The sequence below is a fragment of the Nilaparvata lugens genome, chromosome Y, assembly GCF_014356525.2.
Source record: "Nilaparvata lugens isolate BPH chromosome Y, ASM1435652v1, whole genome shotgun sequence".
In the NCBI taxonomy this organism is placed as follows: Eukaryota; Metazoa; Arthropoda; class Insecta; order Hemiptera; family Delphacidae; genus Nilaparvata; species Nilaparvata lugens.
In genome coordinates this window covers 4,503,976-4,523,795 of record NC_052519.1, presented here as the reverse complement: position 1 = coordinate 4,523,795, position 19,820 = coordinate 4,503,976, and the positions used below count along the sequence as shown (strand labels likewise).

The window sequence follows — 19,820 nt, the reverse complement described above, 5'->3', positions numbered from 1 at the left end:
ATTGTTAACAAGATAGCTGACAAACAAGGCTCTCTGGGCCGCTTTTGGTAAAGTGAGGAAGTTGTTTTTCAAATTGATAATTACATTTTACTGGAAGCGGCTGGAGAGGTGTCTACACGAAGAAACTATTATTCTACACATATCATATAGTTAAGTTAGTTGAGTTGAAAATGTATTTATACAGAGTAAGTCATAATGTATGGGAACCCTTCAATAAGTTGGAGACTGTTGTAGTTATAATACTGTAACTTTCAGGATAAGTTATTGGACGAATACTCTACCTTTTGACGTACAACTGAATTTCAACCCCTCAGCATAAGGAAGGGGGTGACTTAGGGGTTGTAACTCTAATATTGTTAACACCCATTGTGTGCTACATCATTTTAAATGCTTTTTTGAAACTAGAAAGATGGCATCAATAAAAATGTTCTATGATACTTCTACCAAAAATGGCGGCTGATTGAAGTTTTAGTTTGTAAAGAAATGATAGGTAAAGTAATGAAACTTAAATCAACACTTTTTTGAATGAATAACGAAACACATTGAAAAACATGTTTATTTATTTAGTAATCTGTCTGCTACTAACATTCCATTTTAAAAGATGCTTGAAATTACTACCTCCTTCTCTCGTTTGACAGCCTCCTTCTCTCGTTGACAGTGTGCCAGTCTGTCATAAATGAAATAAATATAGTAGTATGTAAAATAAAATGTAAATAGTAGCAGACTGATTACTATATAAATAACCAGTTTTTTCAATGTGTTGCGTTATTCATTCAAAATGTTACTCGTAAATGTGGATCTTCTAGAGCTAGATTAACACTAATTCCACTTCTGTATTGAATTGCAACTAGCATTTCGCTTCTGGATAATCAGTGTGATTTTGACTTATTGATATCCTAATTTAGTATGGCTGATAATTCATGTTTCTTCCGATGATAAAATTAGTTCCTTATATGTGTAATGTGAACGTTGTGTTTTTACTTGAATGTTTTGTGTTGTTACAAGATACAGAATGGCCCAAAAAGGATGGTCGGTTTTTAAATTACTATAACTTGAATAATTTCCAACATACATTTAGTTTTCTATATTTCTGTGTTTGTTCAATTGTCAAATTTCAGAAAACGTCATAATTAACATACGTGATACTGTAAAGAAAGAGCGGCAAACAAAGGCCAAAAGATAATCACGCCACCTAATGGAACGTCGACGACTTTGAAGCAGTTTTGTTAATTATGACGTTTTCTGAAATTAGACAATTGAACAAGCTCATAATAATAGAAATAAAATGTATGTTGGAAATTATTCTAGTTATAGTCACTTGAAAGCCGACCATTCTTTTTGGGTCATTCTGTAATAACCTAAATCTCTTGAATTGTATAACCTACAAGTTGATAAAATCTAATATTGGGGCACTCTGTTGAAGTAGTGTAATGGTGATCTTTTTTAACAATTTGATTATTTTGCCTCTAAAATAAGTGTTTTTGTTTAGAATTATATCGTAAAATTGTAATTGAGTCTATCTTTTACTATTTATGAATTAAACAGCATTATTATTATAATTATTGAATTCATGTCATTTTTTCCGTTTTCTCACTTTAAGTACTCTATTGTTATTACTTAAATCCACTTTTGGCGTCTACTAGACCTGGTAGCGGCTACTGAAAATCGGTTTATTATCCCTGTGAGGAGGGATTCGGACGGGACGTTGCTAATTATATCCTGCCAAGAGGTGGAATCATATTTTTTTAATGGTTCACAATTTATCAACTTCGTTAATTCACTCATACATACAGCTGAATGGAATGAACGGACAGTAATATTAATGAAAAAAATCCTCATAATATTACTGAAAACGGAATGAAATAAAAATTCTCATTGCAAGTAAGTTACCTATATAGCTTTCAAAAAGTTTCATCAATTTACCAGGACATGAATCGACTATTTTTCTTTGCCATTTTCAATTAATTAAGCTACTGTAATTGAAAAATTAATCAATATTATAATCAAACATTTCAATAAATTACTTAAGAATTTCATTCATTATATCAATTTTGATGGCCATATAAGGAGAAGTGAATATATACGGTAACTTTGTTTCCATATTGCAATTATTATTTTTAAAATTTAATGTTATTTATCTACTTGCTTAGATCTTTCTAATTTTTAATTCAACAATATTCTGGATGAATAAGGAAGGATATTATTTATCTAGGAATTAGCCACCATCATTCAATTTTATTCGATGAAGTAGGCTAAGTTTTGTAGCTTGATGAAAAATAATAATCGAACCTGGCATTTGAAAAACTAAATCTCAATAATTATCAAAAGATCAATTTTGTCTGTCAAATCATATTTTTTTTCATTTCAGCATGGTCGTAACAGCATATTTTATCAAAATTTTAGTCTCGTAATTCATCCATCAAACAAATTTATTCCTAGTAGATTAATATAATTCGCAATGTATGGAACTCGTAATTGAAATTAAAAATTCGCGGTTAAGTAGGAATAGGAAGTGATAAAAAGGTAACAGCTAACAAGAACCGCTATCCATCCGCTACTACAGTAGCGGTTACCAGGTTTAGTTGGTAGCTCTGTCTTATCACTGTTTCCGCTACCAAAGTCTGCTAGTGAAATTCGCGTTTCTTAGGCGACTCGGGTCCAGTGTTAATTCTTGAAAATCATAACGAAACAAGAGTTTATTCGTGTATTCAAGTGAGTAAATCATTGCTTTATTGTTATTAGTTTTAGTATGAACAATAGCATCGTTGCATTTACTCGATAAGTAAGTAAGTAAGTAAGATATTCGGTTGGATATGTAGTTGTAATAAAAATACGTGAAAGTTAGACATTTCAACTATAAATATTAATAAATAGATCTTGTTAGGAATAATGAAATTGAAATCGAATAATTTATTTTCATAACCTGAAAAGTACATGAAAATAGCTAAGCCGTTGGGTTGGTCAAGCTGGTAGTCAATGATCTATTTGATTTTCGAAAAATAACAAAGGGAAACTGTGGATATATCTGTATAAATCATTCTAATAAATTAAACTTAGAAAAAGAATATTTAAATTTTATTGTTTATTTCTCTCATTATTTTGTCCTATTTTCAGAAAATGGATAAAGAGGTGAGTTTTGAAATTGATTTTCTACAACATAACCTTAAAAAACAGTATAGCCTATTTATAAAATTCATACAATTTATTGTTTTTTATTCCATATAATTATTTGGAAGTAACGTTCTATATTATTTGGAAGTAATATATATATATATATATATATATATATATATATATATATAATATATATATATATATTATATATATATATATATATATATATATATATATATATTGTTATCTTGTCTATATAAGGGTGTGATCACATTAAATGCATTATTTTATGTGCCAGTAAAAGATTCCTCAACATAACCTTAAAAATCAATATCGCTTATTAATTCATACAATTTATTGTTTCTTATTCCATATAATTTTTCGGGAATAAAGTTTATTATCAGAATTCATATTTTTATGCATGACCAAGCGGGCAGATAAGAATCAAAATCTGGTAAGAGTCTGCACACAGGAGCAATAGTAGCTGCCACTAGCTTTTTAGGAATGTGGGATTGTCCGATACTTGAATGCATAGATGGCATTTCCAATTCTGTGCTCCTGCAACAGCAAATTGAGCTAGTGAAAAACCTACTGTTGTCCCCATGTAAGCTGTAAGCACGCTACACACAAAGACAATAGTGGCCTCCAAATTTAAAGCTAATTATAATTATATAGAGTAGAAAAGGCTAGTCCCTCCCTAGCCTTTGGTAAGCCAATACCAAACTACAAGGCAGCAGTCAATTTTCTTTCAAGATTTTCTTTCCTTTGAATATCCACTGATCTCCGTCTGCGTTGTGTCCACTGACCACCCGATCGTGTGTTGAGGGGAAGGATATCATTTCATATCCTTCTTAAAGAATCGACAATTTTTTGTTTAAACACCGCCAATTTATGAAGTTATATTACAATTCTATATTATTGTTATTCTAATTGCATTCAATATTTATTCTGTTTGATTAATTTTTATTATCCATAGTTTGTATAATTCGTTGAATAATTAGCATTACCGTCATTTAATGTAAATTAGGTAGTGTATAAGCCAGTAAATTGTTTAACATACATAAATAAAGGAATCTAATTTTATCTGCAAGGCAGCAGTTTGCTGGTTTTGGTCCACCCCGGGTATTTGATTTCCTCGGTACCCCCTATATCTAGAGGGCATTCCCCGCCACCTGGGGAGGCGCCTGATAGGAGACCAGCAACTCCCACTCATCTACAGTGCAGTACTCTGTACTGTGTAAAATGGGGGTCTGTTGCTTGAGATCTCCATTATGTAGCAGCTAAAAACACTATTATTCGATCTATGGGGATTTCAAGCTTTGAAAATTCTGACTATCAAAGTGTTGCCTGATTAATTGTCAAGTACAGTACTTTACCAGGGTATCTGAAATAGATAACCTTAAAACAGAAAAAGTGTTTCAACATAATTCTACTATAAGGACTCAAGCTGATTTTTTGTCTCTTTGTTGCAGGTTAAAGTTGAGAAACAGGAAGGTGCTTTTGATGACAGTTGGATTGGAGCTGCACGTAGTGATACAGCTACTCAGCAGGCATGTATTGTTGAACAATCCACCTTGAAATTTACTGACTACAGCTATATGATGAAGTTGAATCCCATTTTCTTGCAACTTTTCTACTGTTGATAGTATATAATGAAATTAGTTGAAAGATTATTTCAGTCTCAATATTCTTTATAATTATGCCATATTTTTATTGATCGCCTTTCACGCATGTTATAAAAAAGTAGAGTAGACATCAATGGGGACAATAGTAAAAGGTCCATTCTTTAAAAGATACATTCTTGAATCTATTGATCGATATTCTAACAACAGAAATAAACAAACAACTACTACAACCCATATTTTAATAGTGAGCACTATTACTTGCTGAGTTTGATATTCGTCTAGTTTTCAAGTGACACATGAATCTGTTATTTTCACAGATAAAGATCGAGAAGCAGGAGGATGAATTTGGAGAATGTGAATTAGCAACTAGCAACGTCAAAGATGAGTCATCCTCGCACAATGGTTCAACTTCCAATCAGGCATGTATTCTATATAGTCTAGAATACATAAATAATGCAGTTTAGTTTGCAATTTTTTCATCAAATTATAATTAGAACTTATTGCTGAATGAAAACTTTTCTTCCAGATTCGGCAGAAAAACAGTATGAAAACTCTAAATTGTAAAAAGCTCTATCAAATAACCAGAATAATCTTCAGTACGTCTATAATAATGGAAAGAATCGGCTCTTATGATCATGAATGATGCATCATCACGTCTCAACTACTGATCTGATTAACATGAAATTCCGCATATAGATTCCTAATTAACATATAATGGCTATAGGCCTATTTTCAGTTCTTCAAGATTTCAGAACGTCAAGTTTTGAGTTTGTCAACTGCTTCAGACACTTACAGAGCACAGGACACCAGCTTGTTATTATTATTATTAGCGCATGGCTTAAATAGTGACCAGCTTCCCTCAGGAAGACGAGCTTGTTTGAAATAGATAGAATCATATTTCCATCAAATTCAAGGAACACAATCAATGCCTATATTGCAATATTGTCAATAACATTAAGGCTCAACTCACACTTATTGTTTTTGAAGGGACGGATTCGAGGATCCAAAGGCTCAATGAACCCCACACGTCAACCGAAGCTTATTGTGTTCCCAAGTAGTATGTTAGTTAGCAAACCAATATCTGTGTCCTTTACAAGAACCTGGAGTTTTTTCCTATACTAACATCCATTTCATCACCTGGTTGCTTGTCGCAATCCAATGTGATATGCTTGGCAGTCTCTTCAGACTGATTAGTCCTCGATTCAGCCTCTTGACCCGCATTTGTGCTGGAGTTTCACCCATCTCTGGTCACTTGGGATTTTCTTTTTGCCCCTCCGAAACTGCCCTGATGGGGCAGATCCCGTGGGTTTGATGGCAAGGCAACTTCCGAGTTGCCTTAGGGTCCCTTTTGGTCGCCTCCTACGACAAGCAGGGATATTGTGGGTGTATTCTGGTTTTCAGAACATTCTTGAGTACGATGTTCGACTCAAAGCTCCCCCAACCCACAGGGGGCAACTCACACTTATGCGAATCAGGTCGAGAAGAGACTTGACTCTAGTCGATAGTATGTGTTTTCAAATGGTGACAATCGCGGAGACTAGAATCGACTGGTCTGAGTGTTACCATTTGGAAACACATGCTCTCGACTAGAATCGAGTCTCTTCTCGACCTGAGTCGCGTAAGTGTGAGTTGAACATACAAGTGTATGAATACAGCTGAAAGTCCATACTTCATTGTTATACAATAAGTTGTAAGTATCTTGACTAGCATTCTTGTCTGTTTTTTGTTTACACCCACCAAACTAGCAATCAGTTTATCTTAATCTAGAGAGCATAACTTGATGGCTGCCATTTCAACTTCAAGTACCCCTCACTCACCCAGCGCACAGTAGTATCTCTTGCCTGTCCAGGTGTACTGCAGAGTGCAGACGAATATCTACAGTTTGGGAAACCTTAACGTGAATGGCTGGCCTTAATTTGAAATTTCATGATTATTAAGAACCAGTACAATCACTGTCATTAAACTGGAATTATCGTGATATAACTCAAGGCAGCAGTCAAATTCAGTAGCTGCTGCTCCTTTACCAATATTTGTGTCTTTTACATGAAGTGTAACAATAATCGATTGTCTTCTCATTGTTTGTGATGTCAATATTGCAGATGGCGAGAGTTAAGCAGGAGAATGATAGCAGCCAAGAACCAGCGCCAGAGTGCAGCACTGCATGCTCTCTAACTGATGATGATTTCAGCCAACAACATTATCTAATCCCTGGCTATTATCTAATATTCATCAAAGAGGAATTATATGGTGAGATTCGTGTTATTATTTCATCCATTTTTATTCATCAATGGGCCCGTTCTGTGTACATGGAATGTGGTAAATTGTCTGATTCACAATTTACCAGGTAAAAAGTTCCGCGTTCCATGGGAAGAGTTTTGACAAATTCTGTACCAGAAACCAGTTCCAGTTCCAAACTCCTGCCCCACAGTCGAAGCGTGGTAAATTGTCCGACATGGTACAGTTCCAACTATCTGAGCTCTCATTGATCGATCATTGTAGTCTGCTTGCTTCTCTGAGCATGCGCTGATAGTTTGTTTGTTTACCATAGCATAGCCATAGAATACATAACCAACAATATGATGATTGATAACCATTCATGAAATGAATTTTCCTCAATAGAAAATTTGAGAGTAATGGAATAAAAGAAATGTACACTTATCTAGACGGTAAGTTTGTAAAACAGCCTTTATTCATTCACGCAGCTAGTAAACGACACCTTTTAGTGTAAATCATCTTTATATGTGTGCGCCAAAAGCTTGAACCAACGATTTTGAAATGGCGTTCCATGGGAACATTTTGCACTAGTCACGTGATGGAACAATTTACGATTGGAACTGGAACAATTAAAAAATGTACACAATGATAATAACACATAACAGGAAATGAAGGAACTAGTAGCTCTGTGAACAGTAGACCTCGCGCAGTTATAAACCGCATCCTCCTCTTATACTGTCCATCAGAGTAAATCCTGTCTGTATGTCGTGTCGGCGAGATATCGGTGTGAAAACGGCTAATGGCTGTTCGGGTTGGTGAATCAAAACTGCTAACATCAAAATCTAATCTCCTTTCAAGACATACTGGCAACAGGACAGCCCGAGCTCAAAGCAGAGAAAGTTCGAGAGACAATACTATGTTATTTTAGTTATTAATTGCATGCGCTATTGCATGTAATCAATAGTTCATAAAAATTGCATTCAATGAGGCATGCAATTAATAGTCTACACAGCTTTTTTACCAAGTTACATTGACATATTGAATTGCATGCAATTTATAATCTTTCGACAGCTGATTTATGATGAATAATTTTATAGTCTTATTTTTACTCTAATATTGGCGTATGAAGGATGCTCCTTTTTCCTTTAATATTGTCCTTGAAATGCAAAATTTCCAAAAACCTTGTATTTATGTCGACGCGCAATTTAAAAAGGAACATACCTGTCAAATTTCATCAAAATCTATCACCGCGTTTCGCTGTAAATGTGCAACATATAAACAATCAAACATTTAAAAATTAAGAGAAATGCTAAACCGTCGACTTGAATCTTAGTCCTCACTTCGCTCGGTCAATAATTTATTATGTAGGGTAATAGCTAGCTATCAGATGTGGTTGCCATAGCAACAGTTATAGGTATAAGTTGCATTTATACACATTCCTTCAATAATTTGATTGTATGTGAGGATATATTGTGATATATTATATACCACTATACAGAGTGTCCCAAAAGTAAAGTGCCAAACTTTGTGAATAGGTTCTATGAGTCAAAACAAAGAGAAAATGTGGAATATTTTTTTTTCCTAAAATGCTTCGTTTACGAGATATTGGTCATTTTGTATTTTTTTTACAAAATAATTTTTATCTTCGAATTTTTCTAACCTATCGCTATAAAAATTGGTAGGTATGTTCAAATAAGAGAGATGAACTGTAGAAAAAATATTCAACTTTGTCCAATTCGAAAATTCAAAATGGTGGCCATTTTAAACTTTCAATCCAAAATTGCGGGAGAACGGTGATAGATAGAGAAATTTAACAAGAACAAATTTTTTTAGGAAATTTTATTTACAATCATTCAACACCAAAATAAACAACGTCATGCACTGCATCTTTGGATTTGTCAAAGTTGATTATTTTTTCTACAGTTCATCTCTCTTATTTGAACATACCTACCGATTTTTATTGCGATCGGTTGTAAAACTTTGAAGATAAAAATGATTTTGTAAAAAATACAAAATGGCCAATATCTTGTAAACGAAGCGTTTTAGGAAAAAAATATTCCACATTTTTCCTATGTTTTGACCCATAGAATTTATTCCCGAAGATTGGCACTTTACTTTTGGGACACTCAGTATACATAGTGGTATTGACAACATCAACGTCTTATTGTTTCAATAAATTGCCCTTCACTGGATTACTTGTGTTCACTACAGATTATCATCCTATTTCCAGCACAACTGATATGCAATAATGTGCTGTGTTTGCCAATTGTAGCCATGTTGCTCTTCTGAGTAGTCGATGAATAGTGGATGCCCCACTCATCAAACTAGAGCTCACAATTTCATGTCAGTTAATAGTTGTAGTTTTGATGCACATTTCTTACAGTTTGTGTCAAAACGCAGGTGAAATTTCCTATTTATTCAACAGTATTTTTGTGTTTTGAAACAAAAAAGATAGGCATCCATATACATAACCAATCATTTTCAGACAATTCAACCTATATGTATGTCAATTTTGAGAGAAAACCATGGTCTGGATTAGCAAAAATGGATCATTATTCAATAAAAGAGTAGCTCATGGCCTAATTTATTTGTTATTATTATTATTTCTCTGATTGTTCATAATCCAACCGAATATTTAACACTATAATTTGTCTTATGTATATACTATTCTATAATCGGCTGCAAAACTCTTGGTTTGTATAAACTATTGTATCAATTGATGAATAATGATTATGATAATTAATGCGGCATGATTGAGGTGAGGCAAGGAAAATTTTGTGATTGTTTTGCACTATATTTTATTATTACTTTATTATCTTTAATCATTTACAAGTTGCATTATGGGTGTTTGCAGTTGAGCAAGAGGCAGAAGGATTTTCAGTGGTGAGTGAACCGGAGATGTGGCCTTCAAACTGCAGCACATCTGAAACTGCCAATGCAACAGAAGTGGGTGGACTGAATGCACATCCAATCTCTCCCATGGAAGAGTGCACTGAGCCATCTATGGCTGGCAAAAAGATCAAGCTCTACAGCTGTGCTGACTGCAGCTATAAAACTACACAGATAACTCATTTGAAGAGACACATGAGAAAACACACTGGGGAAAAGCCTTTTAGTTGTGAGTATTGTGACTATAAATGTGCTCAATCAAGTGATTTGAAAAAACATGTCAGAACACATACAGGAGAAACACCTTTCAGCTGCGAGTATTGTGACTATAAATGTACTCAATCTAGTACTTTGAAGGAACATATCAGAACCCATACAGCAGAAACACCTTTCAGCTGCGAGTATTGTGACTATAAATGTGCTCGATCAAGTGATTTGAAAAAACATGTCAGAACACATACAGGTGAAACAAATTTCAGCTGCGAGTATTGTGACTATAAATGTGCTCAATCAAGTGATTTGAAAAAAACATGTCAGAACACATACAGGAGAAACACCTTTCAGCTGCGAGTATTGTGACTATAAATGTGCTCAATCTGGTCATTTGAAGGAACATATAAGAACACATACAGGAGAAAGACCTTTCAGCTGCGAGTATTGTGACTATAAATGTGCTCGATCAAGTGCTTTGAAATCACATATCAGAACACATACAGGTGAAACACCTTTCAACTGCAAGTATTGTGACTATAATTGTGCTGGATCAATTAATTTGAAAAAACATATCAGAACACATCATAAAGGAGAAACAACTACTAGCTGAAAATTTGTGACTTTACATGTGCTCATTCGAATTCATTTTACTGTGTTTCCTAGTAAGGTGGTCACTAATAACAGGTCAAGTGTGTTGAACATGTGTGTACACACAAATGTCGTCCATATTGTCGTGTCATCACAGCTAAAGGCTTCAAACAAGATTTTTTGAGGTTCTGAGTAAGTATCGGCTCACACCTCCCCCCTCCTTTATTTATATTGCCAGAGTCGCCCTGGGCTGGCGTCTGTGGATGGGCGGAGTGGGGGATGCTGCTCACAGCTGGGCTCCTCGCGGTGTTGGGTGTCCTCCACATACACCACGCTTGTCATCCCACAACACTGAAATTCTCTCTTTCTAAGGGTACAACCACACTGAAAGCGGAGCGTGGCGTGTCGTCAAGGAGCGTCGTGAACAATATCATGCTAAGTAATGAGTTAAAACACACTGCAAGCGTCTACTCGCAGAGCGGAGCGTCATATTTTGGAACAAGCTGGTTTTTTTTTGAGCGTCTACGAGCGGAGCGTCAAAGTGCGAGTTCCCTACTAATGTACATACTAGTGGTCTACTCTTGTACATAATAATGCACTTGTTCTACTACATTTTTTATTACCATCTAGTACACTAGTGTATTAAATTTAATGTTTGCCCAAATTACCCTGTAATGTGTATTATTTGCTTATTCAAAAGAGAACATTCATCTATTGCTCTTTGAAATCAAATGTAAGGCTATTCTAATCCATTTCATTCAAATTTCTTTGAAATATGGTTACCTTACTGTTATTTAATTACAATGAAAATGACATTTATGTAATAACATTGGTAGATAAAATAATTAAGTGGTACTTGTGCTATTTTTCTGCCAAATTAATTAATTATAGGTGACAAATTCCAAGATAAGGTTAGAATTTCACGTTAAACCTTCAATTTTTATAAAATGCTAGTCCAAAATAAACAAGAAAACTAAAATTTTGAATTTAGAGGGCTTGAATTAATAAATTTACTACAAATATCCCATTCAATTACCATTTCTATCGAATAATATTGAGTTATTTAAAAAAATTTGAAACTATTAAAGAAACAAAAAGTTTTAAACTTGGTAATTGATTTTTAACTAAAAATCTTTGTTCAACAGATATTAGATTCCTTCAGCAGATATTAGATTCCTTCAATAATTGGAATTAAAATTCTAATTATTAGTGAATGTTTTCCCAAATCAGGCTTCACTCTCGTCAAAATATAATCAAAGGTTGAAGTGTTTACATTTGCATGTTGTAGGCTACTCAAAAAATCGGGACTCATGCTTTCTTAAAACATTAAACAGATGGTGATATTCAACAAATAGTCTACGATTCAAGTTAATTCCATTAACCCACTCTGTCCTAGCAAGCTTAGATAAAATCCAATACTTTAAGTAATTGTTTTCACAAAGTAATGTCCGTGCAAAATTGGACAACGCAATTTTCTAGACGCTTACTGTGTGTATATGAACGCTGTGTGTATCATGTGTGTATCATATACTGTGTGTATCATGAACGCTCTGACCACGCCACGCCACGCTCCGCTTTCAGTGTGGTTGTACCCTAAGAGGTGATAGGCCATGCTTTGGCACTACCTGTAGCACAGTATACATACAGTACGGAAACTTGGCTATATCCTGACGCCATTTTCCGCCATCTTGTTAGGAAGCGCCGCATTGTAATAGTATTGATGGTAGGTTCGGATCACTTCAATGATCCGGATCAATTGATCTCGTTCACTGCCACGAGCCAATCAGAAGACCAGGATTGGAACTTCCCAAGGTCACGTGACGTGTTTAGTATTGGGGTCATGTAAAAAGCATTGGTTAGATGGGCGATTGATTACAAGTTTCCATTCTGTATATTCTGTGCCTGTAGTGAGGGGAGTCGCTAGGAGTGGTGGGAGAGTAGTGGCAGTGGTGGGTACCCACTCGGACGACATTGTAAACAAAGGTATTATACGTCATCACTAGGCATTCGGTCGACATAGAACGTCATCATTTTATATATAGCATATACACTAGATCCGTGACGTTTTGAAGATTGATACTAGCGCTGCCTATAACATTCTTGCCAGCTTTGTCTCTCTACATTTTTCTACTTCTTTCTAATTAAACTAAATTATTATCTTCAAAAACAAAGCAATGGGTTTCTTCCTTGTTGATCTTGAATTGCTGCTTGCTGGAACCGTTAAACCCAAAGCTTTGATGTTATATTTTATTAAAATTTCAAGTTGAAAATTAGCTTTCATAGTTTAGTAATATACCAGAAAACATTTTGGCTTTTTATGTGGTTAACATAACAACATAGTGCAATAAGGTAAGTCAGGGTTATTCATTTATTGTATAAAACACTATGATCATAATACAATTATGTCGTTGGAGGAAAAACTAGGCTAAGCCTGTATTATTTCTCTCCAAAAATTTTGATAAAATGTTAATGTTGTCCAAAAGTTGAGGTTATGTGATCACACACTGCTTTGGCACTAACTTGATTTTCAGTCCAGGAATAATGATTTGAATATTTTGAAGGTTGAATTTATACTCTAAATGAATCACAGAATATATCACAATAAATTAAAAACTCCAGAGATACTGCACTTATTTGAAAAATTTGAATGAATCAAAAACCTACTCACTATTAGTTATTTACAGCTTAGGTTAGGATAGAAATTTGTAAGCTACTGTTCTGTAAAATAACTCAATTTATAATGTAATTATACAAAAAATTAGACATGAATCATGGTTAGGCTATTTCTCAAGTAATTTGTCAAATGATGATATTGTCATATTGTACACTGATGACTACAGTACTCTTTTACAAACGAATAAGTACGGTAGGGCGTATGCATTAGCCTACGGCCTTATTTTACAATATCTTGGCAACATATTTTGAGTAGACCTAAATTTTGTTATTATAATATGTTCCTTTATTAAAATTTAAAGTTGAAAATAGGTTTCCATTAATAAGTCTGTTTGATAGTCAGATTATTACTATAGGCCTATTTCTGATATGCTATGCAGTACAGGCTGAGTAGTATTGGCTTACACAGACCTCTCCGACTACCCTATAGGCCTATAGTGAGGTCCATGTTATAATGGTATTAAAGAAAGATAGCGGAACAGCCTTGCCGATTCTCAGCCTTGCAACTGACTTCTATAGTCGATAGTTAGCCTAATACTGGTATATCAACTGTTCATTTTTGTTTCAAATAATAAATTATATTTTATTCGTCAAGAAAATATAGTTTTCAATGATTATTTCAATTCGGTAATTTATAAATTTTTATGATTGAGATTAAATATTTTGTTTATTAATTATACTTCCACATTGTTGAAAAACCATTTGGCAACATTGCGGAGCTAGAATGGAATAGCAGCCGTAGTGCTATCTGCTTTTTCGAATGATAAACAATGATAATAGCAACGCCATTGCTAATCAAACACTGTTATTACAACGTGGACCTCACTTTTTTAGATTTTTGTTGTCAACTATTGTTGGCCTAGCCCACCTTCAGGGATCCTACTGTTCATATTATAGACAATGGCTTTTAGAAATTTTGCTGATAAAAATATCTCTTTGCACCATCAATGCAGGGATTTATTACTGTTCTTTATTTTCAAACTACTAAAATCAATTTTCCGATTGTGGTGGAGATAGCCTACAAACTTTTTATTTAAAATGTTTGCTGTGATACAATTCAATTAATTTTATTATTTGTCACAGGCTAAACAACAGTTAGCATTGACAATAGTCATATACATTAAAAACATGAAAATTTTAACTTCCATATACAAAGTTGGACTTTAAGAAGTAATAAATAATATATCAGTTACATAATTATACATTTTAGAATGATTTGAAAAATTGCTCTGGTTAATGAGTTACTTTGTGTTACCTAAGCTTAATTATTATTCTTTAACTGTATATTATATCATGGTCAATCTTATTTTAAGAATACATACAAGATGTATCTGGCATAGGCTACATAGAATTAAATAATTGAGTTTGAAGATTTTGTGTGTTTGTGTCATTATTGTAATGTAAGGCCTATTGAAACAGTGGTGAGACACAGCTCAAGAAATTTTATAATTGTATAGAAGCTACAAATTAAAATGTTTTTTTTTTCAGGTCCACCTTGTATGATGTGATGATCAGAGTAAGTAATATTCGAGGAGACTTTATTATGCTTTTCTTACAATTATTATCAACTGTTACTTTTAACTATAAGGCTAGGGCCACACGAGCGCACATAGTGCGTCCGTTGCAACTTACTTTTTGCGGCCGTCGCCATTGACACCACACGAGCGTTGAGTGTGGTGTGTCAACGTCAGTTGGCTTTACGCAATTGAACCAGACGAAGTAATAACTTTTGCATGTCTCGACGTGCATTGTAACATTTCGACGCAGTTCAAAAATCACCGTCCGTTACGACTTCCGTTACTTGGTATGCATGTACCTCGTGTGTTGTCACCAATTCACTTCTATGTATTTCTACAACGGACGTCAAAAAGTAAGTTGCAACGGACGCACTTTGTGCGCTCATATGGCCCTAGCCTTAATGGCCGGCCTATCGAGCAGCATACTGAAACTAATAAGAACGAAATGTTAATTAACTTGTTGTATAAATGTGTGCCTAGAGGCAATGGTGGCTCCAGGGGGGGGGCATAGAGGCATGGACCCCCGTGAGCTCAGAAAGTTTTATATTTTCAACAGGACTCTATCAAAAGAAATTAATGTTTCAAAAAAGTTCATTGATTCATACAATAATTAGTACATTATCATCTTATAATGAATCATTCATAATTTGAATATAATTTTTTTAATAATATAAAATTCAATCCATTAAATAATATTTGTGAACCTATCTGAATCGCTAACCGCAGAAAGGCACCATGTCCAGTTTTCATAATTTTACAGGAGAGACAAAACACTTGATAAAACCTAAACCTGCAGTAGGCCTAAATGATTTATTCAAAACGTCGCCATTACAATGCTATCAGTTGGATATGTTTCCTTTCTGCGGTTAGCGATTCATTTATAAAAATGTGATTACTGAGATTGTAGTTAATTCTGGAAATCCATGAGTGAGCTAAAGAAAATGATTCCTAACATTTTTCAGTAAGCTGCAAGAACATTAATTTTTCTCCTCGTGTTTTAACTCTATTAACTCATTATGTTTATGAGTAACAAACTATTTTTTTTCTGGAACAAGAGGGTCATGCCTCCCCCCCCACCGCACAGATTTGTTGTTTTGCCTCAACTGTTTGAAATAATCCAATCTATGATAAAATAACATAATATAAGATCTGAGAAATATTTCCAGATAGTCTTAAACTTGTTTCTCTATACCAATTATAGGTTACATTCATTTGATCAGTGTTTCACCTTCTGATCCATTGAGGATGATCAAGAAATCATAAGTTTTGGTTCGCCTAATTTTTCAGTTTCCTGCAATTCCCGTCCTATATAACTGGCGGACAGATAAAATTATTCCTGTCCCATCCATGGAATTTCAAAGAGAGGAGGAAATCTTCTAAATTCATCTCTCCAAAAATTTAAAACTTTCAAGAGTAATAAGTTATGATTTTTCACAAGTGTTGAATTTTTGGAAACCTGAATTAAAATGCAAATTAAAATGTTTTTTCAGGTCCACCTTGTATGATGTGACTATCTTCTTATTCAATATGTGTGGTTTTCAGGAAAGCATTTGCCCATCATATCAATTGTAAGTAATATTTGAGGAGACTTTATTATGCTTTTCTTACAATTATTATCAACTGTTACTACTAACTGTCAAGTCAATAGTAACAGTATTAACTATTAATTTATGGCCTATCAAGCAGCATACTAAAGCTAATATAATAGTCCAGGCAATGGATGCTCAAAAAAGGGTATAAAGGGGAATGTTTGGAAGACAATTTCTTACCGCAGTTCTGTTTAGGGTATTTAAGGAGGTGAACATAGAAAAGTGCAATTTTCATTGCTGCAACAAGTGTTCACTCAGCGGTTCCACACCTTCAACAGAGGAGATAAAGATGCACACTTTTGGCATGTTCACCTACTAACTGGTCCAAATTAAGCTGCAAAGTCAAAAATTGTTTCACAGACACCCCCCCTCAAATGTGATTTTCAAACGATCAATTGTTGCAGCAATGAAAATTTTACCCCCTACATTGAAGCTGCTATAACAATGAAAGGAAAACTTGGAATAGTGAAATAATGCATCATTTCAAAGAGAATTCAATGCTCTATAAGCATCAGTTTTTATGATGCATTGTTGGAGAGTTATAAGCCCTGAAAGAGCAAAACATTGGATGAAAACCTGTCATTTTAACAATTACACACCTTCAAGAGCGAATATCTTGGTAACTGTTTGGAATATCACAAAATTCCAGCAAACAAAAAGTGTAGAGAATTTATTAAGCTTCATTTTTGAATAGTTAGTTATGTCAGTTGAACACATTGTTCTCAAGATAAGAGCGTGGGAGCAAAACGCTTAAAATGCAATTTTCAAACCACCCTCATCCCCTTACCACATGAGTTAGGAATTTTGATATGTTCTTCTCGTAACTAGTCTTAACAAAGCTGCAAAGTCAAAAATTGTGTCTAAAACATTCCCTCCAAATTCCTTTGTCAATTGGTCTATTGTTGAAAAAATGGAGATTTCACAATCAATACTAATGCTGCTGCAACAGTTATAGGAAAATGCGTATAAGTGTGCAATTATACATCAAATTGAAGACAATTCAATGCGTTACAAGCTCATAATCAGCATGAATTTTTCCCATCGATTTTTAAAAAGTTATAAGAGCAAAAATTGAAATATATTGGAGGCAAACATGTTTTTTCAAAAATTTTACACCTTCAAGAGAGGATATATCGAAAACTAGAGAAGATACCGCATAGAAAAAGTTGTGAGATGAATATCGTAAGAAATTATGTAAGCTTAAATTTTGTAAATAACAATTATGTACGTAAGATTCATAGTTTTAGATTTATATGCAAGAAACCAAAAAATGGTAACTTTGAACCACCCACACCCCCTTAGCACATGGGGTAGGGGTGGGGACTTTTGATATGTTTACCTCCTTACTACCCTAAACAGAACTGTAGGGTCAAAAATTATTGTCTTCCAAACATTCCCCTTTATAGCCTTTTCTTGACTGGACTATAAGAACGGAATGTTCATTAACTTGCTGTATACATAAGTGCCTGAGTAACTGAGTAGAGGAGGGTTTATTTCTGACGTATTAAAAGTGGCCTTCAGATGTTTTCATCAACAATTAATTTTTGTCACATTCCAGGATTTGACTGTGTATAACCACTTATCTGTATTGAATGGAGAAAAGTTACCTTAGCTTAAAGAAAGACCTCTATGACTTCGCCTGTATTCAGGCATTATAAAGTAGGTCTACCTGAATTTTGTTACTGTAAAATCTAATGGATAAGAAACATTTTTTTGGCATTTGTAGTGTCTTATATCTGACTATAAAATGAATGCTCTATGTGAGAGGAAAACTCTTCAACAAATCTCATAGTAATCTCAAATAGTTTAATGAAGGCGGCTGAATCAGACAAGGGTCTGATCAAAAGATTTACACTCATGAAGTTGGAAGTGTTCTTTTAGAACACTTAGCAACTCTTTAGAAAATCGCGCTCGGTAGGAGGCTTCGCCCCCTGCACCCCCAATAGGGTGGGTTAGCAGCCTCCGCGCTTCGCGCTCCGGCTGGGAGGCAGGCTTCGCCCCCCCAATTGTCTTTTGTAACTATAAAGTGGGCTCTAGGGGTGCCAGGGGGGTAGAATTTTCGTGATTTGGAGGTTTTCCCATAGCCTCCAGTGTGTTCTCTAACTGATTTCGAGGTTGGTTCTCAGATACAATCAGCCGTATAGGCTGAGAATTTTTCGTAATTTTTTGTCTTGCAACTTTAATATAATAAGATTTGCAGCTTTAATATAATAAGATTTAGTACTCTTATATACAATGAAGTTAACTCCACCCACAAAGAGCATTCGGACAAAATGTTATTCAATTTAACAAGTATAGCATAGCAACAGACATCATCATCAGTGATTATATGATGTTTGTAGATTAAACATAGAGCATTTGTCATGATGTCCCTAGTATTGAAGTTTTATAGTCTACTTTCAAGTTTTGGAGAAGCCATTCTTGGCATTCACCACTGAACCGGCATCCACTTTGCATTCAATGATAATAAATGTTAGCATCTTGTATAAGTCGTGATATATTGCTCTTGGAATACAATTTTGATGCAATTAATGTCACAAATGTTGGTGGCTGCCAAGATAAAAGAAAATTATATTACATTTCTGGTACTGATATTAATTTATTTTTTCAGATCATGTTACTGAGGACAGTGGATAAAATTGATATGGTGTTTTGTTACCATGCTATGGAGGGTAATGGTGGATGAGTGAGGGATGACACTAACAGGACAATAAGAATCGCGTTTGAGAGAACTGAAATGCATTCTAAGCTAGTATTTCATCTTAGCCAAGTATTCAAGTTTATGAAACTACTGTCTGTAAGACAGGCATCACGATATAAGCAAATACAGTTGTAGCAAATAATATTATATCTTTGATAAATAAAATTAATTTGAATTTATTCGAATTTGTTATTGATTATTACTATCCTATTTCATTCTAGCACCTCCTGTGTGAATTTATAATTTACAAAAGTAATATATTCTGATTTTTGTAAACAATACCTTGACAGAAATGAAAATACATTTGAAAGCTTAAAAAATATATTGGAAATTTGAATTTTCAAAATGTATTCTGAGTTTTCTAAAAGAAATTTTAAAAGTTAATTATACTCTGAATCTCTCTTTTTGTATCTCTCATATTTCTATGATGAGACAGAAATTTTTTTGTTGCAATAAGACATTTTACAATGCATGCTCAACATCAAATAATAAATAATGTTGAAAGTTGAGAAATACAATCAGGGGCCTGTTTCATAAAAATTTAGAAGTCCTGTAATACAGGAACAGCTGATTTTATCGGTTATATTTAACATGTAATTGGAATGGTGATTCTCCTTTATTACAGGACTTGTAAGTTTTATGAAACAGGCCCCAGACCCCTGTTTCATAAAAACTTGGAAGTCCTGTAATACAGGAA

The 19,820-nt window shown here is 34.1% G+C and overlaps 1 protein-coding gene and 1 long non-coding RNA gene across 2 annotated transcripts; both read left to right on the top strand.

Moving 5' to 3' along the window:
- Window positions 1–2,967: 2,967 nt before the first annotated feature.
- Window positions 2,968–11,086, top strand: LOC120355198. The gene is made up of 6 exons (XM_039443531.1): window positions 2,968–3,129; window positions 4,587–4,664; window positions 5,057–5,158; window positions 6,839–6,986; window positions 9,808–10,071; window positions 11,016–11,086. The coding sequence occupies exons 1-6, from the start codon at window positions 3,118–3,120 to the stop codon at window positions 11,084–11,086; spliced, it is 675 nt and encodes a 224-aa protein (XP_039299465.1). The 5' UTR covers window positions 2,968–3,117.
- Window positions 11,087–12,596: 1,510 nt separating this feature from the next.
- LOC120355249 lies at window positions 12,597–19,297 on the top strand. The gene is made up of 4 exons (XR_005573467.1): window positions 12,597–12,992; window positions 14,805–14,832; window positions 16,324–16,401; window positions 19,034–19,297. It is a non-coding gene; the product is annotated as an uncharacterized LOC120355249 (long non-coding RNA).
- Window positions 19,298–19,820: the final 523 nt, after the last annotated feature.